This window comes from Procambarus clarkii, chromosome 22 (genome assembly GCF_040958095.1).
Source record: "Procambarus clarkii isolate CNS0578487 chromosome 22, FALCON_Pclarkii_2.0, whole genome shotgun sequence".
Taxonomy (NCBI): domain Eukaryota; kingdom Metazoa; phylum Arthropoda; class Malacostraca; order Decapoda; family Cambaridae; genus Procambarus; species Procambarus clarkii.
In genome coordinates this window covers 43,149,958-43,176,935 of record NC_091171.1, presented here as the reverse complement: position 1 = coordinate 43,176,935, position 26,978 = coordinate 43,149,958, and the positions used below count along the sequence as shown (strand labels likewise).

The following is a 26,978-nucleotide window of genomic DNA, read 5'->3' as shown; positions in this document are numbered from 1 at the left end:
GCAAATTGCTGTTTTTGTTTGGAAAAGATTTCGTGCTTCTTAAATGTCATTTGTTATAGCATTTTAAGCGTTAATGATTATATTCGTGAGAGTTATGTGTGTGTGTGTGTGTGTGTGTGTGTGTGTGTGTGTGTGTGTGTGTGTGTGTGTGTGTGTACTCACCTATTTGTGTTTGCGGGGTTGAGCTCTGGCTCTTTGGTCCCGCCTCTCAACCGTCAATCAACAGGTGTGTGTGTGTGTGTGTGTGCTCGTTATAACATAATGTACCAAACCTTACGGTCTCACCGTGCTCTCTCACACTCATAACTTTGCATTTACTCGGGTTGAAGTCGAGAAACCATCTATCAAACTTTTCTCTTATCATCCTCCAACTGTTTTATTCTGCGATCCTCACCCGTCCTGATTCACTGTTTGATATCTATGCAAATTTGATTTGCAAATGCTCATTGCTCTAGTTTTTAATATTAAATTTAGAGTGACCAAGATTATTTGCAACATTTCAGTCTTTTGAAGTCGATCGTAGCAATGATTGCCACGACACCAACAGCCTGTTGGATCACGTAACCTTCTAAATAACGGTCTAAACAGTACCTTCTGTTAAATGAACAAATCAACTAGGGCCGTGACGAGGATTCGAACCTGCTCGAAGGATGCTCCCCGGACGCAGGTTCGAATCCTCGTCACGGCCCCTGTGGATTTGTTCATTTGACGTTAGTGTGATCTCTGTGTGTAATTACCTTCTGTTCCTCCCCCCTGTTGATCTGCCGCTGACCCCACGTGACAACAGAAGCTGAAAAACAGAAAAAAAACGGTTAACAACACCATCCAACAAGAGAAACAACAGCAGCAGCAGCAGGTCGTGGCTGTTCAGATGTTGATTGTTAGTTCACTCTGTCATTTTGAACGAGCGGTAATTACCCTTAAGGCCTCTTAAGAGCGTAATCACCCGCCACTCCAAGCCTCGATACAGGTCAGGTGATGGACGGTAACGAGGCATTTACCCACTAATTGGCTAACAAATTCGACCATACTGCGGGGTATTTTTATTACACGTTCTTAAAAAAAAATTATTGACAAATAATTAATTATAATTTATACTTATTTAAAATTTGATATAATTAGCGTATGAAAATCTGACATTATTTATTAGTATAAGAAAATCTAGACAAATATAGCAAATTTAGGGGGTATTTTATATATGACCTATTCATATATATATATATAGGAAGAAAATAATTATATATGATTTTTATAATTTAAGCAAATATTGTAATTAATAAAATATTATCGAAATAATATTGGTATATAATTTAAATTATTATTTTTTTTGTATATGTAAGAAATTTCATTATTTAAATAATATTAATAAAAGCGGAGCAGGAAATTTAATTAAGGGCTCTTGGGGCCTGTTATCATTGGTGTTTCATAACTGGCAGTTTAGAGAAGAGTAATTAGGCTTTGTCATGTCCTCCCTCTTTCTCTCTATATAGATTATAGAGATATAGAGAAAGATACGAGATAGCAAGTCTATATTTCTGTGTGCCAGTCTCTCTCTCTGTCTCTGCCTTTCTATCTATCTCTCTGTGCCTGCTTCTCTCTCTCTCTCTCTCTCTCTCTCTCTCTCTCTCTCTCTCTCTCTCTCTCTCTCTCTCTCTCCCTCTCTCTCTCTCTCTCTCTCTCTCTCTCTCTCTCTCTCTCTCTCTCTCTCTCTCTCTCTCTCTCTCTCTCTCTCTCTCTCTCTTTTTCCCTGCCAAACACTTTTGCTTTTGCCTCCCATTTTTCTCAGCATTTCTGCGATGCCGTTGCTATTTGCAAGATATCGAATATATATATATATATATATATATATATATATATATATATATATATATATATATATATATATATATATGTCGTACCTAGTAGCCAGAACTCACTTCTCAGCCTACTATTCAAGGCCCGATTTGCCTAATAAGCCAAGTTTTCCTGAATTAATATATTTACTATAATTTTTTTCTTATGAAATGATAAAGCTACCCTTTTCTCTATGTATGAGGTGAATTTTTTTTATTGGAGTTAAAATTAACGTAGATATATGACCGAACCTAACCAACCCTACCTAACCTAACCTAACCTATATTTATAGGTAAGGTTAGGTTAGGTAGCCAAAAAAAGCTAGGTTAGGTTAGGTTAGGTAGGTTAGGTAGACGAAAAAACATTAATTCATGAAAACTTGGCTTATTAGGCAAATCGGGCCTTGAATAGTAGGCTGAGAAGTGCGTTCTGGCTATTAGGTACGACATATATATATATATATATATATATATATATATATATATATATATATATATATATATATATATATATATATATTACAATAATGTAGATCCTAGTGCCTAGGTAAGTGAAATGCTTATTTCCACGATCGCGTAGTTGACAATTGATATATAATCCGATATATGAAACTACAGATATATATATCCGATATATGAAATTACAGATACAAACTCAGCATGCTCACTGTACATAGTGCATATAGGACACGATAACAGATCCTTTTAAACGGAGATATTAAGGCAACTGTACCACCTCTGGTTGTTTGTAAGGACCCCTCAGCCTCGTAGAAGAGGATATGTAGCACCCGGGGGTGCCAGGTGGGGCTGCCCATGTGCGCTCGCACATATGTACATTATTGTCCAGGCAAAATAAATTTTAAGCTTTTTATAAAAAGAAAATTATCTAAAAATAATCAAATTTTGGTAAGTATTTTGAATTTTGCAAACTCTCGAAATGGAACACAAGATCGGTTATGAAGTATATACCTCATACATCCGGAAATACGTCCTGGAAAACGACCTCAAACATCCAGAAATACGTCCTGGAAAACGACCTCAAATATCCGGAAATACGTCATGGAAAAGACTTCAAATATCCGTAAATAAGTCACGAAAAACGACCTCAAACATCCAGAAATACGTCCTGGAAAACGACCTCAAACATCCGGAAATACGTCCTGGGAAAACGTCCTCAAACATCTAGAAATACGTCCTGGGAAAACGACCTCAAACATCCGGAAATACGTCCTGGGAAAACGTCCTCAAACATCCAGAAATACGTCCTGGAAAACGACCTCAAACATCCGGAAATACGTCCTGGGAAAACGTCCTCAAACATCCAGAAATACGTCCTGGAAAACGTCCTCAAACATCTAGAAATACGTCCTGGGAAAACGACCTCAAACATCCAGAACTCCGTCCTAGGAAAACGACCTCAAACATCCAGAACTCCGTCCTGGGAAAACGACCTCAAACATCCAGAACTCCGTCCTGGGAAAACGACCTCAAACATCCAAAAATACGTAGTAGAAAACAACGACCTCCAACTTTCGGAAATATATCCTGGAAAACAACGACCTCACACACATACACACATACAGATATATCCGGAAATATATCCTCCGAGGCCTCTCTCTCTTGCGTACATATTACCCATTTATTTTACAGTTTAAGGGGGGAGACTAAAACTAAGCGAGGCAGAAGAGGGGACGCGGTCGAGGGCCCTCGGCCGCTGTTTACACTGTGACGTCACTATGTAAACACGGAAGTAATTGTCCCGCATAATAGGCGTCCAGAAGAGCAGGCTGGAGACGGAAAACGAGAACAGAAGGAATAGGTTAACAAAGAGAGAGAGAAGGAAGAATCTGAAGAGGGAAAGACCAAGATGTTGAAACGAAGGAGAAGGAAGAGATTGAAGGCAGGGAAAAGATAAATGTAATATTTTTCATAAAGATTTTAGGAATATAATATAAAATAATACAAATATAAATAATACCAGAAAAATATAGCAATGGGAGTATAAATAATGAATAATTCAGGAAGAGGAATAATGGCGAAACTTACAGTACCGCATTGTACCTCAAGCGGGTTTCGAGAGTTCGTCTACTCCCAGAGTCCGTCTCTTATCTTTTGGTTACCTTGCGATGAGTTCGGGGCTCAACGTCCCCGTGGCCCGGTTATCGACCGCAGGCCTCCTCGTTGCTGGACTGGTCAACTAGGCTGTTGGACGCGGCTGCTCGCAGCCTGATGTATGAGTCACAGCCTGGTTGATCAGGTATCCTTCGGAGGTGTTTATCCAGTTCTCTCTTGAACAGTGTGAGGGGTCGGCCAGTTATGTCCCTTATGTGTAGTGGAAGCGTGTTGAACAGTCTCGGGCCTCTGATGTTGATAGTTCTCTCTTGAACAATGTGAGGGGTCGGCCAGTTATGTCCCCTATATATGGAGTGGAAGCGTGTTGAACAGTCTCGGGTCTCTGATGTTGATAGAGTTCTCTCTCAGAGTACCTGTTGCACCTCTACTTGTCAACGGGGGTATTCTGCACATCCTGCCATGCCTCCTGGTCTCATGTGATGTTATTTCTACGTGCAGGTTTGGGACCAGCCCCTCTACTATTTTCCACGTGTAAATTATTATGTATCTCTCCCGCCTGCGCTCAACAGGATACAGATTTAGGCTCTTTAGTCGGTCCCAATAGTTTAGATGTTTTACTGAGTGGATTCTAGCAGTAAAGGATCTCTGCACGCTCTCCAGGTCAGCAATTTCTCCAGCTATGAAAGGTGCTGTCATTGTGCAGCAGTATTCCACTCTAGAGAGCACACGCGTCTTGGAAAGTATCATCATTTGTATAGCATCTCTAGTTTACTGAATCAGTAATTACGTACTGATTCCTCAGTATTTTGCTCCTTTCTTTGTTGTCATCTGTGAAAGTTCTATCTCTGTCGCAGGGGTTCGATACTAGATGTGTTTTTTTTTTTATCTTGATTTTGCATAGGAGAAAACATATTTCGGATTTCTCTCTATTTCACTGATGGACTTTTGCTCTCTCTGTCTCTCTTGGATTATATATGATTCTTGTACCTTTAGTTCAATTGTTTCTATTTCTCTACCTGGGTAAATACAGATTCGGTAAGAGAAAGGAGATAGATAGATAGAGGTTGATGATTTGTGGAACCAATTACTGCGTAACATAATAGAAGTAGGATCTCTTGAGTGTTCCAAGCATAGGTTAGACATATATGAATGAGATTGGGTGGATATAAATAAGAGCTGCCTCGTATGGGCCAATAGGCCTTATGTAGTTACCAGGAACATAAGAATGATTTAAGGGCGAAGCACATAGCGAGGGCACACAGTGTTCCCAGAAACTATTATTTATAGATGAGATCTATTTCAAGGTGTTAACCAGACCACACACTAGAAGGTGAAGGGACGACGACGTTTCGATCCATCCTGGACCATTCTCATGTCGATTGTCTTGACTTGTCTCACAATCGACTTGAGAATGGTCCAGGACGGACCGAAACGTCGTCGTCGTCCCTTCACCTTCTAGTGTGTGGTCTGGTCAACATTCTTCAGCCACGTTATTGTGACTCATCGCCTGTATATTTCAAGGTGATACACATCCTTCCTAGAAGTCATGGCAAAATTAAACCTCCGCCTTTTTTTGGAATAATACATCTTCGAAGTATTATTCTGCTACATTAAGTTCTACATTAATTAGCAAAGAACTGGATGAAGAAAGAATTTTAGAATGTAACTGGTCTTTTCCCAGAACGAATTATGTCATTTCATTGCAGCAAATGAGACTCATTCCAGAGTGGCTTTTCAGATATAGCAAAAAAAAAAAAAAGATTCTTACACGCAAAAAGATACTTTCTTGAGAATGTCGTAACCACAGATGTACTTCCAACAACATAATTTAATTGTAGGAGTTGATTTGAAAGTCAATGCAAAACACAATTAGAACTCAATTGCATAAGATCGATGCCAGGACTCCAAAAGATAGAACTTTTGGAGGTATCTCTTGCCAGGACTCCAAAAGATAGAACTTTTGGAGGTATCTCTTGCCAGGACTCCAAAAGATAGAACTTTTGGAGGTATCTCTTGCCAGGACTCCAAAAGATAGAACTTTTGGAGGTATCTTTTGCCAGGACTCCAAAAGATAGAACTTTTGGAGGTATCTTTTGCCAGGACTCCAAAAGATAGAACTTTTGGAGGTATCTTTTACCAGGACTCCAAAAGATAGAACTTTTGGAGGTGTCTTTTGCCAGGACTCCAAAAGATAGAACTTTTGGAGGTGTCTTTTGCCAGGACTCCAAAAGATAGAACTTTTGGAGGTGTCTTTTGCCAGGACTCCAAAAGATAGAACTTTTGGAGGTGTCTTTTGCCAGGACTCCAAAAGATACAACTTTTGGAGGTGTCTTTTGCCAGGACTCCAAAAGATACCTTTCCAGCAGGACAAGAAGCCTGCTAGCAACAGAGAAACACGAGTTAAACATGTTCCAGGTCCATTCCAGAACCAGTAGATAAACGTAAATGCATTCACGAAGTGATGGAGGACACACGAGCACCTTCCAGCGGTAGTGAAGTACAGCTTCACCGTTCCAGGAGTACAGCTTCACCGTTCCAGGAGTACAGCTTCACCGTTCCAGGAGTACAGCTTCACCGTTCCAGGAGTACAGCTTCACCGTTCCAGGAGTACAGCTTCACTGTTGCAGGAGTACAGCTTCACCGTTCCAGGAGTACAGCTTCACCGTTCCAGGAGTACAGCTTCACCGTTGCAGGAGTACAGCTTCACCGTTCCAGGAGTACAGCTTCACCGTTCCAGGAGTACAGCTTCACCGTTGCAGGAGTACAGCTTCACCGTTGCAGGAGTACAGCTTCACCGTTGCAGGAGTACAGCTTCACCGTTCCAGGAGTACAGCTTCACCGTTCCAGACGTACAGCTTCACCGTTGCAGGAGTACAGCTTCACCGTTCCAGGAGTACAGCTTCACCGTTGCAGGAGTACAGCTTCACCGTTCCAGGAGTACAGCTTCACCGTTCCAGACGTGCAGCTTCACCGTTCCAGACGTACAGCTTCCCCGTTCCAGACGTACAGCTTCACCGTTCCAGACGTACAGCTTCACCGTTCCAGACGTACAGCTTCACCTGCAGGAGTACAGCTTCACCGTTCCAGACGTACAGCTTCACCGTTCCAGACGGACACCTTCACCGTTGCAGGAGTACAGCTTTATCGTTGCAGGAATACAGCTTCACCGTTGCAGGAGTACAGCGTCACCGTTCCAGACGTACAGCTTCACCGTTCCAGACGTACAGCTTCACCTGCAGGAGTACAGCTTCACCGTTCCAGACGTACAGCTTCACCGTTCCAGACGTACACCTTCACCGTTGCAGGAGTACAGCTTCACCGTTGCAGGAGTACAGCTTCACCATTCCAGACGTACAGCTTCACCTGCAGGAATACAGCTTCACCGTTGCAGGAGTACAGCGTCACCGTTCCAGACGTACAGCTTCACCTGCAGGAATACAGCTTCACCGTTGCACGAGTACAGCGTCACCGTTCCAGACGTTCAGCTTCACCGTTCCAGACGTTCAGCTTCACCGTTCCAGACGTACAGCTTCACCGTTCCAGACGTTCAGCTTCACCGTTCCAGACGTACAGCTTCACCGTTCCAGACGTTCAGCTTCACCGTTCCAGACGTACAGCTTCACCGTTCCAGACGTTCAGCTTCACCGTTCCAGACGTACAGCTTCACCGTTCCAGACGTTCAGCTTCACCGTTCCAGACGTACAGCTTCACCGTTCCAGACTTACACCTTCACCGTTGCAGGAGTACAGCTTCATCGTTGCAGGAATACAGCTTCACCGTTGCAGGAGTACAGCTTCATCGTTGCAGGAATACAGCTTCACCGTTCCAGAAGTACAGCTTCACCTGCAGGAGTACAGCTTCACCGTTCCAGACGTACAGCTTCACCTGCAGGAGTACAGCTTCACCTGCAGGAGTACAGCTTCACCGTTCCAGACGTACAGCTTCACCTGCAGGAGTACAGCTTCACCTGCAGGAGTACAGCTTCACCGTTCTAGACGTACAGCTTCACCTGCAGGAGTACAGCTTCACCTGCAGGAGTACAGCTTCACCGTTCCAGACGTACAGCTTCACCTGCAGGAGTACAGCTTCACCTGCAGGAGTACAGCTTCACCGTTCCAGACGTACAGCTTCACCTGCAGGAGTACAGCTTCACCTGCAGGAGTACAGCTTCACCGTTCCAGACGTACAGCTTCACTGTTGAAGGTGTACATGCGAGGGGACAATGGAACCTCTCCAGGACAATTGGGCCTCATGTCACTGGTAACTGGAAAATATTGCCGAAGGCGACTTTAGAGGCTTCACGGCGGCATCTCGCACCTCTTGGGTAGATGAGAGAGAGAGAGAGAGAGAGAGAGAGAGAGAGAGAGAGAGAGAGAGAGAGAGAGAGAGAGAGAGAGAGAGAGAGAGAGAGAGAGAGAGAGAGAGAGAGAGAGAGAGAGAGTGAGTGTGTTGGACGGGATGAGTGTGGCCACACAGGTGCCAGTGTGGCCACACAGGTGCCAGTGTGGCCACACAGGTGCCAGTGTGGGTAGGGACATTTTCATTCTTCCATTTTTCCATCTCCTCTCTTCTCACTATTGCTGTGTGAGTAAAAACAAAGCAAGAAATTAGAAGCGAAGGATAAGATAAACGATTCTGTGATATATACAAGTTTTTCGTCTGGCGAACACTCTGGAATTGCTTCGTCTGGCGAACACTCTGGAATTGCTTCGTCTGGCGAACACTCTGGAATTGCTTCGTCTGGCGAACACTCTGGAATTGCTTCGTCTGGCGAACACTCTGGAATTGCTTCGTCTGGCGAAGAGCCGCCTGGAGCTGCTTAGTTGCCCAAGAGTCGCTGCTTCTTTTGGCGAAGAGTCGTCTGGCGAAGAGTCGCCTGGAGCTGCTTAGTTGCCCAAGAGTCCCTGCTCCTGCTGTCAAAGAGTAATCCGGAGCTGCTTCGTCTGGCGAAGATCCGCCAGCTCCTGACGGACCTCCGGAGACTCTCAGGGAAATATTATAAGACTGGCGGCGCCAAAGAATGACTTCCTTTTTACGTCGACTTGAAAATGTGGGAAAAAATACCTGACAAAATAAATTTGAGCGGAGACGTGTATGAGGGTGTGTGAGGGTGTGACCTTTAGGGTGTGTAGGGTGTGTGAGGGTGTGACCTTTATGGTGTGTGAGGGTGTGACCTTTATGGTGTGTAGGGTGGTGTGAGGGTGTGACCTTTATGGTGTGTAGGGTGGTGTGAGGGTGTGACCTTTATGGTGTGTAGGGTGGTGTGAGGGTGTGACCTTTATGGTGTGTAGGGTGGTGTGAGGGTGTGACCTTTAGGGTGTGTAGGGTGGTGTGAGGGTGTGACCTTTATGGTGTGTAGGGTGGTGTGAGGGTGTGACCTTTAGGGTGTGTAGGGTGGTGTGAGGGTGTGACCTTTAGGGTGTGTAGGGTGGTGTGAGGGTGTGACCTTTAGGGTGTGTAGGGTGGTGTGAGGGTGTGACCTTTAGGGTGTGTAGGGTGGTGTGAGGGTGTGACCTTTAGGGTGTGTAGGGTGGTGTGAGGGTGTGACCTTTAGGGTGTGTAGGGTGGTGTGAGGGTGTGACCTTTACGGTGTGTAGGGTAGTGTGAGGGTGTGACCTTTATGGTGTGTAGGGTGGTGTGAGGGTGTGACCTTTACGGTGTGTAGGGTGGTGTGAGGGTGTGACCTTTAGGGTGTGTAGGGTGGTGTGAGGGTGTGACCTTTATGGTGTGTAGGGTGGTGTGAGGGTGTGACCTTTACGGTGTGTAGGGTGGTGTGAGGGTGTGACCTTTATGGTGTGTAGGGTGGTGTGAGGGTGTGACCTTTATGGTGTGTAGGGTGGTGTGAGGGTGTGACCTTTAGGGTGTGTAGGGTGGTGTGAGGGTGTGACCTTTAGGGTGTGTAAGGTGGTGTGAGGGTGTGACCTTTAGGGTGTGTAGGGTGGTGTGAGGGTGTGACCTTTAGGGTGTGTAGGGTGGTGTGAGGGTGTGACCTTTAGGGTATGTAGGGTGGTGTGAGGGTGTGACCTTTATGGTGTGTAGGGTGGTGTGAGGGTGTGACCTTTATGGTGTGTAGGGTGGTGTGAGGGTGTGACCTTTATGGTGTGTAGGGTGGTGTGAGGGTTTGACCTTTATGGTGTGTAGGGTGGTGTGAGGGTGTGACCTTTACGGTGTGTAGGGTGGTGTGAGGGTGTGACCTTTAGGGTGTGTAGGGTGGTGTGAGGGTGTGACCTTTAGGGTGTGTAGGGTGGTGTGAGGGTGTAACCTTTAGGGTGTGTAGGGTGGTGTGAGGGTGTGACCTTTAGGGTGTGTAGGGTGGTGTGAGGGTGTGACCTTTATGGTGTGTAGGGTGGTGTGAGGGTGTGACCTTTATGGTGTGTAGGGTGGTGTGAGGGTGTGACCTTTATGGTGTGTAGGGTGGTGTGAGGGTGTGACCTTTAGGGTGTGTAGGGTGGTGTGAGGGTGTGACCTTTATGGTGTGTAGGGTGGTGTGAGGGTGTGACCTTTATGGTGTGTAGGGTGGTGTGAGGGTGTGACCTTTAGGGTGTGTAGGGTGGTGTGAGGGTGTGACCTTTATGGTGTGTAGGGTGGTGTGAGGGTGTGACCTTTATGGTGTGTAGGGTGGTGTGAGGGTGTGACCTTTATGGTGTGTAGGGTGGTGTGAGGGTGTGACCTTTAGGGTGTGTAGGGTGGTGTGAGGGTGTGACCTTGATGGTGTGTAGGGTGGTGTGAGGGTGTGACCTTTAGGGTGTGTAGGGTGGTGTGAGGGTGTGACCTTTAGGGTGTGTAGGGTGGTGTGAGGGTGTGACCTTTAGGGTGTGTAGGGTGGTGTGAGGGTGTGACCTTTATGGTGTGTAGGGTGGTGTGAGGGTGTGACCTTTAAGGTGTGTAGGGTGGTGTGAGGGTGACCTTTAAGGTGTGAAGGGTGGTGTGAGGGTGACCTTTAAGGTGTGTATGGGGGTGTGACCTTTACGGTGTGTATGGGATGTGAAGGTGACCTTTAAGGTGTGTATGGGATGTGAAAGTGACCTTTAAGGTGTGTATGGGGTGTGAGGGTGTGACCTTTAAGGTGTGTATGGGGTGTGAGGGTGACCTTTAAGGTGAGTAAGGTGTGTGAGGGTGTGACCTTTAAGGTGTACTCACATAGTTGTACTCACCTAGTTGTGCTTGCGGGGGTTGAGCTCTGGCTCTTTGGTCCCGCCTCTCAACTGTCAATCAACAGGTGTACAGGTTCCTGAGCCTATTGGGCTCTATCATATCTACACTTGAAACTGTGTATGGAGTCAGCCTCCACCACATTGCTTCCTAATGCATTCCATTTGTCAACCACTCTGACACTAAAAAAGTTCTTTCTAATATCTCTGTGGCTCATTTGGGCACTCAGTTTCCACCTGTGTCCCCTAGTGCGTGTGCCCCTTGTGTTAAACAGCCTGTCTTTATCAACCCTGTCGATTCCCTTGAGGATCTTGAATGTGGTGATCATGTCCCCCCTAACTCTTCTGTCTTCCAACGAAGTGAGGTTTAATTCCCGTAGTCTCTCCTCGTAGCTCATACCTCTCAGCTCGGGTACTAGTCTGGTGGCAAACCTTTGAACCTTTTCCATTTTAGTCTTATGCTTGACTAGACATGGACTCCATGCTGGAGCCGCATACTCCAGGATTGGTCTGACATATGTGGTATATAACGTTCTGAAAGATTCCTTACACAAGTTTCTAAAGGCCGTTCTTATGTTAGCCAACCTGGCATATGCTGCTGCTGTTATCCTCTTGATATGAGCTTCAGGGGAAAGGGCTGGCGTGATATCAACCCCCAGGTCTTTCTCTCTCTCGGACTCTTGAAGTATTTCATCTCCCAAGTGATACCTTGTATCTGGTCTCCTGCTTCCTACCCATATCTTCATTACATTACATTTGCTTGGATTAAACTCTAACAGATATTTGTTCGACCATTCCAGCAGCTTGTCCAGGTCTTCTTGAAGCCTCAAGCTGTCCTCCTCTGTCTTAATCCTTCTCATAATTTTGGCGTCGTCAGCAAACATTGAGAGGAATGAGTCTATACCCTCTGGGAGATCATTTACGTATATCAGAAACAGGATAGGTCCAAGTACAGAGCCCTGTGGGACTCCACTGGTGACTTCACGCCAGTCTGAGGTCTCACCCCTCACTGTAACTCTCTGCTTCCTATTGTTTAGGTACTCCCTTATCCACTGGAGCGCCCTACCAGTTACTCCTGCCTGTTTCTCTAGCTTATGCATCAACCTTTTATGGGGTACTGTGTCAAAGGCTTTCCGACAGTCCAAAAAAATGCAGTCCGCCCACCCTTCTCTTTCTTGTTTAATCTTTGTCACCTGATCGTAGAATTCTATCAATCCTGTAAGGCAAGATTTACCCTCCCTGAACCCATGTTGATGGGTTGTCACGAAGTCTCTTCTCTCCAGATGTGTTACTAGGTTTTTTCTCACAATCTTCTCCATCACCTTGCATGGTATACAAGTTAAGGACACTGGCCTGTAGTTCAGTGCCTCTTGTCTGTCACCCTTTTTGTATATTGGTACTACATTAGCAGTCTTCCATATTTCTGGTAGGTCCCCCGTTACCAGTGACCTACTATACACTATGGAGAGTGGTAGGCAAAGTGCTCCTGCACACTCTTTCAATACCCATGGTGAGATTCCATCCGGCCCGACAGCTTTTCTCACATCCAGCTCCAATAGGTGCTTCTTGACCTCATCTCTTGTGATTTCGAACCTATCCAAGGTCACCTGGTTTGCTGCCACCTCTTCTAGCGCCGCGACATCTCCCTGTTCTATTGTAAAGACCTCCTGGAACCTTTTGTTGAGTTCTTCACACACCTCTTTGTCATTCTCTGTGTACCTGTCCTCGCCCACCCTAAGTTTCATCACCTGTTCCTTCACTGTTGTCTTCCTCCTGATGTGACTGTGTAGTAGCTTTGGTTCGGTCTTGGCTTTATTAGCTATATCATTTTCATACCTTTTCTCATCTGCTCTTCTCACACTGACATACTCGTTCCTGGTTCTCTGGTATCTCTCTCTACTTTCTGGTGTTCTGTTATTACGGAAGTTCCTCCATGCCCTTTTGTTCAGCTCCTTTGCTTTCATACATTCCTTATTAAACCACGGATTCTTCCTTTGCTTCTCTGTTTTTTCCTGTCGGGCTGTGACAAACCTGCTTACAGCCTCCTGACATTTTTGGGTGACATAGTCCATCATGTCTTGTACGGACTTGGTTCCGAGTTCTGTGTCCCAATGTATATCCCATAGGAATTTATTCATTTCCTCATAGTTTCCCTTTCGGTACGCCAGCCCTTTGGTTCCCAGTTCTTTTTTGGGGGTGATAATTCCCAGCTCAACCAGGTACTCAAAGCTCAATACACTATGATCACTCATTCCCAAGGGAGCTTCCAACTTAACTTCCCTTATATCCGACTCATTTAGGGTAAATATCAGATCAAGCAAGGCTGGTTCATCCCCTCCTCTCGTTCTGTGGGGTGTGTATGGGGGTGTGAGGGTGTGACCTTTAGGGTGTGTATGGGGGTGTGAGGGTGTGACCTTTAGGGTGTGTATGGGGGTGTGAGGGTGTGACCTTTAGGGTGTGTATGGGGGTGTGAGGGTGTGACCTTTAGGGTGTGTATGGGGGTGTGAGGGTGTGACCTTTAAGGTGTGTATGAGGGTGTGACCTTTAGGGTGTGTATGGGGTGTGTCAGGGTGACCTTTAAGGTGTGTATGAGGATGGGTGAGGGTGTGACCTTTAAGGTGTGTATGAGGGTGTGAGGGTGACCTTTAAGGTGTGTATGGGGTGTGAGGGTGTGACCTTTAGGGTGTGTATGGTGTGTGAGGGTGTGACCTTTAGGGTGTGTATGGGGTGTGAGGGTTGACCTGTATGGTGTGTGAGGGTGACCTTTAAGGTGTGTAGGGTGTGACCTTTAAGGTGTGTATGGGGGTGTGAGGGTGTGACCTTTAAGGTGTGTATGGGGGTGTGAGGGTGTGACCTTTAGGGTGTGTATGGGGTGTGTGAGGGGTGACCTTTAGGGTGTGTATGGGGTGTGTGAGGGTGACCTTTAAGGTGTGTATGGGGGTGTGAGGGTGTGACCTTTAAGGTGTGTATGGGGGTGTGAGGGTGTGACCTTTAAGGTGTGTATGGTGTGTGAGGGTGTGACCTTTAAGGTGTGTATGGGGTGTGTGAGGGTGACCTTTAAGGTGTGTATGAAGATGTGACCTTTAAGGTGTGTATGGGGGTGTGAGGGTGTGACCTTTAAGGAGTGTATGGGGGTGTGAGGGTGTGATCTTTAAGGTGTGTATGGTGTGTGAGGGTGTGACCTTTAAGGTGTGTATGGGGGTGTGAGGGTGTGACCTTTAAGGTGTGTATGAGGGTGTGAGGGTGTGACCTTTAGGGTGTGTATGGGGTGTGTGAGGGTGACCTTTAAGGTGTGTATGAGGATGTGTGAGGGTGTGACCTTTTAGGTGTGTATGGGGGTGTGAGGGTGTGACCTTTAAGGTGTGTATGGGGTGTGAGGGTGACCTTTAAGGTGTGTATGGGGTGTGAGGGTGTGACCTTTAAGGTGTGTATGGGGTGTGAAGGTGACCTTCAAGGTGTGTATGGTGTGTGAGGGTGTGACCTTTAGGGTGTGTATGAGAGTGTGTGAGGGTGTGACCTTTAGGGTGTGTATGAGAGTGTGTGAGGGTGTGACCTTTAAGGTGTATACGGGGTGTGTGAGGGTGACCTTTAAGGTGTGTATGGGGGTGAGAGGGTGACCTTTAAGGTGTGTATGGGGGTGTGAGGGTGACCTTTAAGGTGTGTATGGGGGTGTGAGGGTGTAACCTTTAAGGAGTGTATGGGGTGTGAAGGTGACCTTCAAGGTGTGTATGGTGTGTGAGGGTGTGACCTTTAGGGTGTGTATGAGAGTGTGTGAGGGTGTGACCTTTAGGGTGTGTATGAGAGTGTGTGAGGGTGTGACCTTTCAGGAGTGTATGGGGTGTGAGGTGACCTTCAAGGTGTGTATGGTGTGTGAGGGTGTGACCTTTCAGGAGTGTATGGGGTGTGAGGTGACCTTTAAGGTGTGTATGGGGTGTGTGAGGGTGACCTTTAAGGTGTGTATGGGGGTGTGAGGGTGACCTTTAAGGTGTGTATGGGGGTGTGAGGGTGTGACCTTTAAGGAGTGTATGGGGTGTGAGGGTGTGACCTTTAAGGTGTGTATGGGGGTGTGAGGTGACCTTTAAGGAGTGTATGGGGTGTGAGGGTGTGACCTTTAAGGTGTGTATGGGGGTGTGAGGTGACCTTTAAGGAGTGTATGGGGTGTGAGGGTGTGACCTTTAAGGAGTGTATGGGGTGTGAGGGTGACCTTTAAGGTGTGTATGGGGGTGTGAGGGTGACCTTTAAGGAGTGTATGGGGTGTGAGGTGACCTTTAAGGTGTGTATGGGGGTGTGAGGGTGTGACCTTTAAGGAGTGTATGGGGTGTGAGGGTGACCTTTAAGGTGTGTATGGGGGTGTGAGGGTGACCTTTAAGGTGTGTATGGGGTGTGTGAGGGTGTGACCTTTAAGGTGTGTATGGGGGTGTGAGGGTGTGACCTTTCAGGAGTGTATGGGGTGTGAGGTGACCTTTCAGGAGTGTATGGGGTGTGAGGTGACCTTTAAGGAGTGTATGGGGGTGAGAGTGTGACCTTTAAGGTGTGTATGGTGTGTGAGGGTGTGACCTTTAAGGTGTGTATGGGGGTGTGAGGGTGACCTTTAAGGAGTGTATGGGGTGTGAGGTGACCTTTAAGGAGTGTATGGGGGTGTGAGGGTGTGACCTTTAAGGTGTGTATGGGGGTGTGAGGGTGTGACCTTTCAGGAGTGTATGGGGTGTGAGGGTGTGACCTTTCAGGAGTGTATGGGGGTGTGAGGGTGTGACCTTTAAGGTGTGTATGGGGGTGTGAGGGTGACCTTTAAGGAGTGTATGGGGTGTGAGGTGACCTTTAAGGAGTGTATGGGGTGTGAGGTGACCTTTAAGGAGTGTATGGGGTGTGAGGGTGACCTTTAAGGTGTGTATGGGGTGTGAGGTGACCTTTAAGGAGTGTATGGGGTGTGAGGGTGACCTTTAAGGTGTGTATGGGGTGTGAGGTGACCTTTAAGGTGGCTTGATAGATTACGTGGTCTCAGGGCTGCTGGTTTGATAAGCAACATTCCGTTTTCTATGCTTGGGTCGATAGGTTGGTTAAGTTCCTGCGTTTTAGCACATCATTTTATGCACGTTGTGGCAACTGAAGAGGACGGGCTGCAGTCTGATGGGGTAGTTAATGATTGGGCGTCTCTGGGACGGTGGTAGCTCTGATTGGGTAGTTAATGATTGGGCGTCTCTGGGACGGTGGTAGCTCTGATTGGGTAGTTAGTGATTGGGCGTCTCTGGGACGGTGGTAGCTCTGATTGGGTAGTTAGTGATTGGGAGTCTCTGGAATGGTGGTAGCTCTGATTGGGCAGTTAATGATTGGGTTATCCCTGAGTCATCAAGAGGCGATGACGATACAATCCGGATGTTCAAGATTTTGAGAACAATCATTCCAATCATTACAATGACAATACAATGTAATCATTCATTACAATCATTCATTAGCAGGTCGTATATCACCTAGGTCGCCTAGCTGGACCATATAGGTAGTTAAGGAAGTCTTATATATATGGTTATATGATTATGGACGTCGCTTGATATTAATTTAGACGTTTATGTAGATTTTTATTTTGTGGAATTAGAATCATGTGAGATGGAAGTTGATATGCCATAGAAAACGTTGTACCCGACTGAAAATGAAATTTTTTTTTAGGGGGGACCATTCGAGATGGGGGTGAAGGTCGGTCTCTTTTTTGCAGGAGGTAATGTAGAGGTCATGACTTTCTCAGACAGGTGTGTGGAAGGAGGTTGAAGGGTTGGGGGTTGGTTGCATGGTTGCACTAGGGGTTGCAAGGATGGAACATCGGCTTCAAGTTCCTGCGGGTGTCCTCTGAGACTCTTAGATACTCCCGGGGATCGTTTAGAAAGGTCGTCGAACTTGACGAGGGGGGTCCTCCCTGTCTGCTTGTTCGTCTCCTCCTGTCTAGGGCGAGAAGCTATCTACTTGTGTCTGTCTGCCCGTCTAGGGTGAGTGGGGAAAATGTGCGCACGTGCACTCTCGCTTGTAAATAATGTCTCCCTGACGGCATGCTACCATAAAACAACCTCTCAGTGACAGACGGAGTAGACAGGTGTCTTGTCTTCGGCGGAGTAGACAGGTGTCTTGGCCCTCGAGACCACACCAGACCTGATTAAGACCAACCTGGCGTCTGACAAGGCGCCTGACAGCTGGGTGGACAGCGCTTCGGATTCGTAGTCCTGACAAATGGGCAAAATGTTTCTTTCACCCTAATACCCCTGTTCCCTAGCAGTAAATAGGTGCCTGAGAGTGAACCAGCCGCTACGGGCTGCTTCCCGGGTGTTTGTAACAAAAAAGGAGGCCCTGGTCGAAGACCGGGCCGCGGGGACGCTAAACCCCGAAATAATCTCAAGATAAACTCAAACCCTGCATCTCCAAGCTAGAGTATATTAAAGACAATAACCTCAAATATATTACCCCGAGAAGCTGAAAAACACCCCGCCCCCAAGTGCCTCTTAAGTCAGAGTTTGCAGTAATTTGCTTCTAATATTTTCGGCGACATCTTGGGTTTATTTCGCTCGTGGAAGACACACTTCCTCACAAGAATATTTTTATGAATATTGGCGCGATGGTTAAGGGTAGAGGCCCCAGTGGTGTGTTATATAATATATATATATATATATATATATATATATATATATATATATATATATATATATATATATATATATATATATATATATATATATAACCAAAACTCTTCACCGCAATGTGACCGAGGACCTGACTTTTACAGGGATTTCGGTCGAGGTGGAAGAGCGCCACCATTAGACCAGCCTCCAACACAATTACCTGCTGGGGGCGTGGGGGTGAAGCCAGGGGGGACGTGGAGGTGCAGCCAGGGGGAACGTGGTGGTGCAGCCAGGGGGGGGGATGTGGTGGTGCAGCCATAGGGGGGGGGACGTGGGGGTGCAGCCAGGGGGGGGGGACGTGGGGATGCAGCAAAGGGTGGGGGGGGGACGTGGGGGTACAGCCAGGGGGGCATCAATAATACGGTGCTATAATCTCTATTTTAAAACCCCGCAATTTTGGCGTTAGGGAAGATTTCTTCTAAAATACAATGAACAAATACAAAGAACAAATTAAAACACATTACAAGATTAACAATTGTAATAAGAACATAGAGGGGGTTAAAGATCTGTTAGGCACATAGTTCAGTGAGTTCTTCAACAATCAACCACAGGTGATTGTAGTGGTTTTACAATCCTAACCAACATGCATAAATATATACATCTTATATCTGTCATATTCAGTGTTTGCGGTACGATCTTCAACACAATGTGATTTATTTGCGTTTACACATATCAAATGGTATTAATATTATGTTTAATATTGTAAAAAAACATAAGAGCCACTTATGAGTGGGTTGAGGTGTCTCCTGGATTGTACCTGAATGAGGTTCTAGGAGTTCCCCTACTCCCTAAGCCCGGCCCGAGGCCAGACTTGGCTTGTGAGAGTTTGGTCCACCAGGCCGTTGCTTGGGACGGCCCGCAGGCCCACATACCCACCACAGTCCGGTTGGTCCGGCATTTCTCGAAGAAACTATCTAGTTTTCACTTGAAGATGTCCACGGTTGTTCCGGCAATATTTCTTATACTCGCTCCGAGGAGGTTGAACAACCGTGGACCTCTGATGTTTATACTTCTAGATGTTACTGCTGCTCTGCTTAGACTCGGTTACAAGTATCTCTGGGATTTCTCATTATCTGCTGATGTAGACCTGACCAAATGTAAATTGTGTCAATAAAATTATTCGCACACCCTCCGTCACTATGTGATGGAGTGCGAAAAGATACGTGAATTCAGAGACAATTCTATAACCAATGTTCCAGCGATGTGTAAATATTTCATTCAAAATGATCTACTATCAGAAATTTTAACCAAATATCCCCAGTTTGCTAACTGTAGGTAGTAACTAAGTGACTGTAACCTATCCACCGCTGCCCACTGGATGGGGGGCGGTGTGCAGGACAAACATATAACTTGTGACACTAGGCTCTCCACATATGTCAGTTGCTTAATTTAGAAACTGTACTTTTGGTCGATCTCGAACCCATTGTTGATGTGACGACTTAAACTGAATTTTGTAACTAGCTCATCAAGATTGTAACTTGTTTAGCTAAATGAATTGTGGGGTTGAGTCCCTGAGCCCATTGTGTACCTCTGTAACCCTTTCCACTACCACCTACTGGGTATGGGGTGCATAATATATGAACTAAACTAACTCTCTGAGTGTGCCTATGGCACCCTTCCTCTTCACTGGTTGTTTATCGCTCTAATGATAAACAATACATGGTTTGTCCAATATATATAACATTTTAAATTGTAAGCTAAATGTCACTCACTTTACGCCATAAATGTAAGTATGATATAGACTGCTGTACACTTATTTAGTCCTGGGCCATTAGTGTAATAGCCTAGTCCCAAATCAAACTTTATTTACTGGCCTATTCCCGGCCATTAGTGTAATAGCCTAGTCCCAAATCAAACTTTATTTATTGGCCAAGTCCCGGCCATTATTGTAATGATTTGTATAAGTTGTTAAGAATAGAGTTTCTGATTCTGATCTCTTTGGAAACATATAGTCCAAGTGGAGGGTCGTCAGCGACGGTTATATTACTAGACTTAAGGAGTAAATTATCCTGTCTTTCTGGGGATGAAGTAATCTGTCCTTGGTGATGCTTCTCTCTTTGACATGAGCGAAATATTGGGAGGTGTTGCGTCAGGAGGTTCACCTGGAGCATCCATCCGTGTCTAATCGTCTCCTTGAGGGCTCCAAGATTACCTAATCAGTTTGGTGGTGGCGAAAGTCTCCTGTTATTAGAAGTACTGTCATCATTCTATGTGCCTGCACAAGCAAGCATTCAATTGTTTCATTTACGGGAAATTCCTTTGCACAAACGGTGGACAAATCCCATTTTCTATCTATATTGAATGCCAACTCATTTTCTTCTATATATCCCGCCTCTATAGCACATTTCCCTATATATATCCCAGCCTAAGAGCCATTTTCTTTCATCCACGTAACTACCCATTTTCTTTCTCCCTGTCAACCTCTAGTTGTTGTTGTTAAAGATTCGCTACCTGGAACAAAGTTCAAAGTAGCACGGGCTATGGTTAGCCCGTAGTGCCTTTTCAACCCCAACCTCTAGGTAATCTCTCTCTCTCTCTCCCTGGCAGAAAACGCGACGCTCCTGTGCTACCCGAACGGGACGTGGTCCAAGAAGTCCTTCTACAACGACTGCCTCGACTCCGTCATCGAGAACCCCGAAGTCAACACCGTTAACACCATCAGCACTATCTTCTACATCGGCAACTCTCTCAGTCTCGTTGCTGTCACTCTGGCCCTCTGGATCTTCCTCTCCTTCAAGTGAGTGCAAGTGTGGGCGAGTGACAGGTTAGGCGTCAGCTCCTGAGCCCCCGCTCCTTCAAGTGAGTGCCAGTGTGGGCGAGTGACAGGTTAGGCGTCAGCTCCTGAGCCCCCGCTCCTTCAAGTGAGTGCCAGTGTGGGCGAGTGACAGGTTAGGCGTCAGCTCCTGAGCCCCCGCTCCTTCAAGTGAGTGCAAGTGTGGGCGAGTGACAGGTTAGGCGTCAGCTCCTGAGCCCCCGCTCCTTCAAGTGAGTGCAAGTGTGGGCGAGTGACAGGTTAGGCGTCAGCTCCTGAGACCCCGTTTCTCGACGTACCAATAATTTAATGCATTTAAACGCTCATTTTTCTTATATAAACATTTAGATTGTTATTATATATTTTACATATTTACAATTTCTCTGAAGAGTTTGCTTTTGGCGTGTCTCTCTGGCTCATCTGTGTCTTGTCTCAGTCTTTGGCTAGTCCGTTCTTCCGTCACTACTTTGATCATTTTAAATGTCGTGATCATGTCCACCTTGATCTTTCTTCTAATGTGGCACAGTGCCCAAGGGCTCTTGACATTCTCTACTGATTGTAATGATCTTCTTTGGAAAATTGGCCTTTATAACACTTACCTTCACTAAAGAAGTGCTGGCACTCAAAGTACACTGTCAATCACACCAGCACACTCAACACCTGTATTCAGGTGTTGAGTGTGCTGTCACTCAAGCGTGTGCAAGCAGTAACGGTACACTCGCTGTCACTCAATGGTGTTCAGGCAGTAACGGTACACTCGCTGTCACTCAAGCGTGTGCAAGCAGTAACGGTACACTCGCTGTCACTCAATGGTGTTCAAGCAGTAACGGTACACTCGCTGTCACTCAAGCGTGTGCAAGCAGTAACGGTACACTCGCTGTCACTCAATGGTGTTCAGGCAGTAACTCTACACATGATGTCGAGCAAACGTGTAAACAAAACAGATTCTGCCGAACCTGTCCTGTAGAAACTAGCTGAATACGCTCTGAACATCAGGGACAAACTCCTGATCGGCAGCGTATAAAGTTACTTTGACCGAGCGGACAGCACGCTGGACTTGTGATCATGTGGTCCAGGGTTCGATCCCAGGCGCCGGCGAGAAACAATAGGCAGAGTTTCTTTCACCCTATGCCCCTGTTACCTAGCAGTAAAATAGGTACCTGGGTGTTAGTCAGCTGTCACGGGCTGCTTCCTGGGGGTGGAGGCCTGGTCGAAGACCGGGCCGCGGGGACACTAAAAAGCCCCGAAATCATCTCAAGATAAGATAACCTCAAGATAACGCTGCCAATCAGGAGTGTAGACGGAGCATCAGTACACTATGCCAATCAGACGTGCGCACAAATCAGATGTACGCTTTATGCCAATCAGAGGAGGGAAGGGGGGGGTATATAGAGAGCAGCTGTACCCACACTGTCACTGTAAGCGCTGCGAGGCCTAATGTAATCCCATAAAGCGACGCCTCAAATTTCTGGGATGCAAATTTGCATACTTGAAAGATTATGCAAATGAGAGTGGCAACCCTGATGCATACCATTGTAAATATTTACATTGGGATGTAAAGAAGTATTTCTGGTGCGTAAGAGCAATGGGCCGAGAGGAATAGTGTGTGAGGGGAAACTCCACACACTTTACTAGGGGGGGGGGGGGTTTAACCGGCGGTGCCCGGGTCTGTCTGGATTTATAGGTGGTTTCCCCTCTCTTTCCCTCTCTCCTACAATATAACAAATAACACAATAAGGGCATGTGCCATATAATACTTCCTCTTTGGCTTCGAATCTGTGAGTTGGACTTTTGATAAAGTTACGTGTTTTTATGGGACTACAGCCAAAGTATGAAAAGCAGAAAATCATGTTAATTTTCCAGAGGTTAATGCATAATGGTGTATGTTACTATGAGACACAAATTTGTTTTGGTTCTTCGTTTTCAAAATATTTACGTAGGTGCAACCTCTCACAGCGTCAAACATTTTCGTGGTGGATCAGAGTGTGACCCCGGCACGCTGTTCCCTCTTGAATACTGGCGGCTCCGGCCAGCCTATGTCCGCCCCATACCACTGACAATTTGTCCTGCAAAGGTGGGTGAGGCTAGCCGCTAGCCTCTGGCCTCCAACCTTGGATGGAAAGACAGGCTAACACACAAATAGGCATTGATGTAGGTGTAATAGGAAGCCTGGACACACACACACACACACACACACACACACCACACACACACACACACACACACACACACACACACACACACACACACACACACACACACACACACACACATACACACACACACACACACACACACACACACACCACACACACACACACCACACACACACACACACACACACACACACACACACACACACACACACACACACACACACACACACACACACACACACACACACACACACACACACACGAGCGCACATACGGATCATATACAGAAAGTGACAAGGAAATCTGCGAGGCACTGAATGCCAGCTTCCATGGAGTGTTCACAACCGAGACTGAGCAGCTCCCATTGTTAGAAGAGATTACCCTAGATGAAAGACTATCAGATATAGAGGTGACAACAGAGGAGGTAATGAAACAGTTGACAACACTGGATGCAACTAAAGCTGTTGGACCAGACAAAGTATCACCGTGGATACTAAAAGAGTCAGCGAAGGCCCTCAGCGTGCCTCTGGCAATGATCTTTAATGAATCACTTATGTCGGGAGAATTGCCCAATTGCTAGAAGAGGGCAAACATCGTACCGATCTTCAAGAAAGGTGATAGGGAGGAGACACTTAACTATAGACCTGTATCACTGACAAGCATCCAGTGCAAAATACTTGAAAGAATAATTAGGCTACGACTGGTTGCACACCTGGAGAACATTACGTTTGTAAACAAACATCAACATGGGTTCTGGACAGGGAAATCTTGCCTAACAAACCTCTTATCACTACATGATAAAATAACGAGGATAAGGCTGGACAGAGATGGGTGGGCAGACTGCATATTTCTGGACTGCCAAAAATCCTTTAATACAGTACCAAACATATGAGACTGCTGTTCAAGCTCGATAGGCAGGCGGGGGTGGGAGGAAAGGCCCTAGCATGGATAAGGAACTACCTAACAGGAAGGAGCCAGAGAATTACGGTAAGGGGCGAGAAGTCGGACTGGCGAACAGTAACGAGTGGAGTACCTCAAGGATCGGTGCTGGGACCGATTCTATTTCTAATATACGTTAATGACATGTTTACAGAAGTAGAGTCCTACATGTCGATGTTCGCGGATGACGCAAAGTTGATGAGAAAAGTTGTGACAGAGGAGGATTGTAAGATCCTCCAAGAGTACTTGAACAAGTTGCAGAGATGGCCAGAGAAATGGCTACTGGAGTTCAACACGAGCAAGTGTAAAGTTATGGAAATGGGATTAGGTGATTGGAGACCAAAGGGACAGTACACAATGAAGGGAAACTGCCTACCTGTGATGACTCGAGAAAGTCATCATAGGTTACGTCCTGGGAGTGGACGTAACACCTAATCTAACTCCTTACGCACATATAAATAGGATAACGACAGCAGCGTACTCTACACTGGCAAGAGTCAGAACATCATTCAGAAACCTAAGTAAGGAGGCATTTAGGGCACTTTACACTGCCTACGTGAGGCCAGTCTTAGAGTATGCCGCCTCAACATGCAGCCCCCACCTGAAGAAACACATGAGGAAGCTGGAAAAGGTTCAGAAGTTTGCGACGAGGCTCGTCCCAGAGTTAAGAGGGATGAGGTATGAAGAGCGACTGAAGGAGCTGTACCTGATGACACTAGAAAAAAGGAGGGAGAGGGGGGGATATGATAGGAACATATAAAATACTCAGGGTGATTGACATAGTGAAAATAGACGAAATGTTCACACTGAATACAAACAGAACGAGAGGACACGGGTGGAAGCTGGAAACTCAGATGAGTCACAGAGATGTTAGGAAGTTTTTTTTGAGCGTGAGAGTAGTGGAAAAAATGGAATGCACTTAAGGAGCAGGTTGTGGAAGCAAACTCTATTCATCACATTAAAACCAGGTATGATAGGGAAATGGGACAGGAGTCATTGCTGTAAAGAACCGATGGCTGGAAAGGCGGGATCAAAGAGTAACAGCACTCGATCCTGCAGACACAAATAGACGAGTACACACACCTGCTATAGATATGATAACACTAGAAAATCATCGCTAATTCATCATGATGTATTTGCAGGGATCTGCGGTGTCTGCGGAACACAATCCACACCAACCTGCTCTTCACTTACCTGCTCCACAACCTCTTCTGGATCATCTACGCCTCTATACAGGTCAGCAACACCTCTATACAGGTCAGCAACGCCTCTATACAGGTCAGCAACGCCTCTATACAGGTCAGCAACACCTCTATACAGGTCAGCAACGCCTCCATACAGGTCAGCAACACCTCTATACAGGTCAACAACACCTCTATACAGGTCAGCAACACCTCTATACAGGTCAGCAACACCTCTATACAGGTCAGCAACACCTCTATACAGGTCAGCAACACCTCTATACAGGTCAGCAACACCTCTATACAGGTCAGCAACGCCTCTATACAGGTCAGCAACACCTCTATACAGGTCAGCAACACCTCTATACAGGTCAGCAACGCCTCTATACAGGTCAGCAACACCTCTATACAGGTCAGCAACACCTCTATACAGGTCAGCAACGCCTCTATACAGGTCAACAACACTACCCCCTTATCCACGTTGTGGCCATTACGTTAATTAACTTCTATTTCTTATCTCAAATATTATATTTATATTATATTTTTTCTGCAGTTTATATATAATACAATGTATATTAATCGATTTATTCCTCATATATTTAATCCCCTCATATATTTACTCTCATATATTTACTCTCATATATTTACTCCCTCACATATGTACTGCACCACATATTAATTCCATAACATATTTACTTGCTCTTATATAAACTCCCTCAAATACTTAATCCATCACACATATATTTACTCCCCCTCACATATTCCCTCACATATTCCCTCACATATTCCCTCACACATTGACCCCTCACACATGGATGCCATTATGGCACTCTTCCCCTTGGGACTTGGCACCATTTAGAATACACGAGCAATTAGAACCCGAAGCCTTTCAGGATATTGGAACATTTTGGGCAGGGTTAAAAATTAGTTTACTAGTGCCTGGTGACTCTTAGTCTACTAGTGCCTGGTGACTCTTAGTCTACTAGTGCCTGGTGACTCTTAGGTTACTAGTGCCTGGTGACTCTTAGTCTACTAGTGCTTGGTGACTCTTAGGTTACTAGTGCCTGGTGACTCTTAGTCTACTAGTGCCTGGTGACTCTTAGTCTACTAGTGCTTGGTGACTCTTAGGTTACTAGTGCCTGGTGACTCTTAGTGTACTAGTGCCTGGTGACTCTTAGTCTACTAGTGCCTGGTGACTCTTAGGTTACTAGTGCCTGGTGACTCTTAGTCTACTAGTGCCTGGTGACTCTTAGGTTACTAGTGCCTGGTGACTCTTAGTCTACTAGTGCCTGGTGACTCTTAGTCTACTAGTGCCTGGTGACTCTTAGGTTACTAGTGCCTGGTGACTCTTAGTCTACTAGTGCCTGGTGACTCTTAGTCTACTAGTGCCTGGTGACTTTTAGTCTACTAGTGCCTGGTGACTCTTAGGTTACTAGTGCCTGGTGACTCTTAGTCTACTAGTGCCTGGTGACTCTTAGTTTACTAGTGCCTGGTGACTCTTAGTCTACTAGTGCCTGGTGACTCTTAGTCTACTAGTGCCTGGTGACTCTTAGTCTACTAGTGCCTGGTGACTCTTAGTCTACTAGTGCCTGGTGACTCTTAGGTTACTAGTGCCTGGTGACTCTTAGTCTACTAGTGCCTGGTGACTCTTAGTCTACTAGTGCCTGGTGACTCTTAGTCTACTAGTGCCTGGTGACTCTTAGGTTACTAGTGCCTGGTGACTCTTAGTCTACTAGTGCCTGGTGACTCTTAGGTTACTAGTGCCTGGTGACTCTTAGTCTACTAGTGCCTGGTGACTCTTAGTCTACTAGTGCCTGGTGACTCTTAGTCTACTAGTGCCTGGTGACTCTTAGTCTACTAGTGCCTGGTGACTCTTAGTCTACTAGTGCCTGGTGACTCTTAGTCTACTAGTGCCTGGTGACTCTTAGTCTACTAGTGCCTGGTGACTCTTAGTCTACTAGTGCCTGGTGACTCTTAGTCTACTAGTGCCTGGTGACTCTTAGTCTACTAGTGCCTGGTGACTCTTAGTCTACTAGTGCCTGGTGACTCTTAGTCTACTAGTGCCTGGTGACTCTTAGTCTACTAGTGCCTGGTGACTCTTAGTCTACTAGTGCCTGGTGACTCTTAGTTTACTTGCCCAACCACTTGGGCCGGTCAGTAGAGAGACGGTCTCGCGTCACACAGGTCGGCGTTCAATCCCCGACCGTCCAGGTCGTTGGGCACCAATCCTTTCCT

At 46.1% G+C, this 26,978-nt stretch overlaps 1 protein-coding gene across 1 annotated transcript in view; it reads left to right on the top strand.

The window, feature by feature from the left end:
• The window catches only part of LOC123761365 (diuretic hormone receptor), a 246,388-nt gene that overhangs the window by 172,519 nt on the left and 46,891 nt on the right, over nt 1-26,978 (top strand). The window contains exons 4-5 of the mRNA XM_069328905.1: nt 20,263-20,452; nt 24,705-24,798. Coding sequence (XP_069185006.1) covers nt 20,263-20,452; nt 24,705-24,798 — 284 coding nt within the window. The remainder of the gene's footprint in view (nt 1-20,262; nt 20,453-24,704; nt 24,799-26,978) is intronic.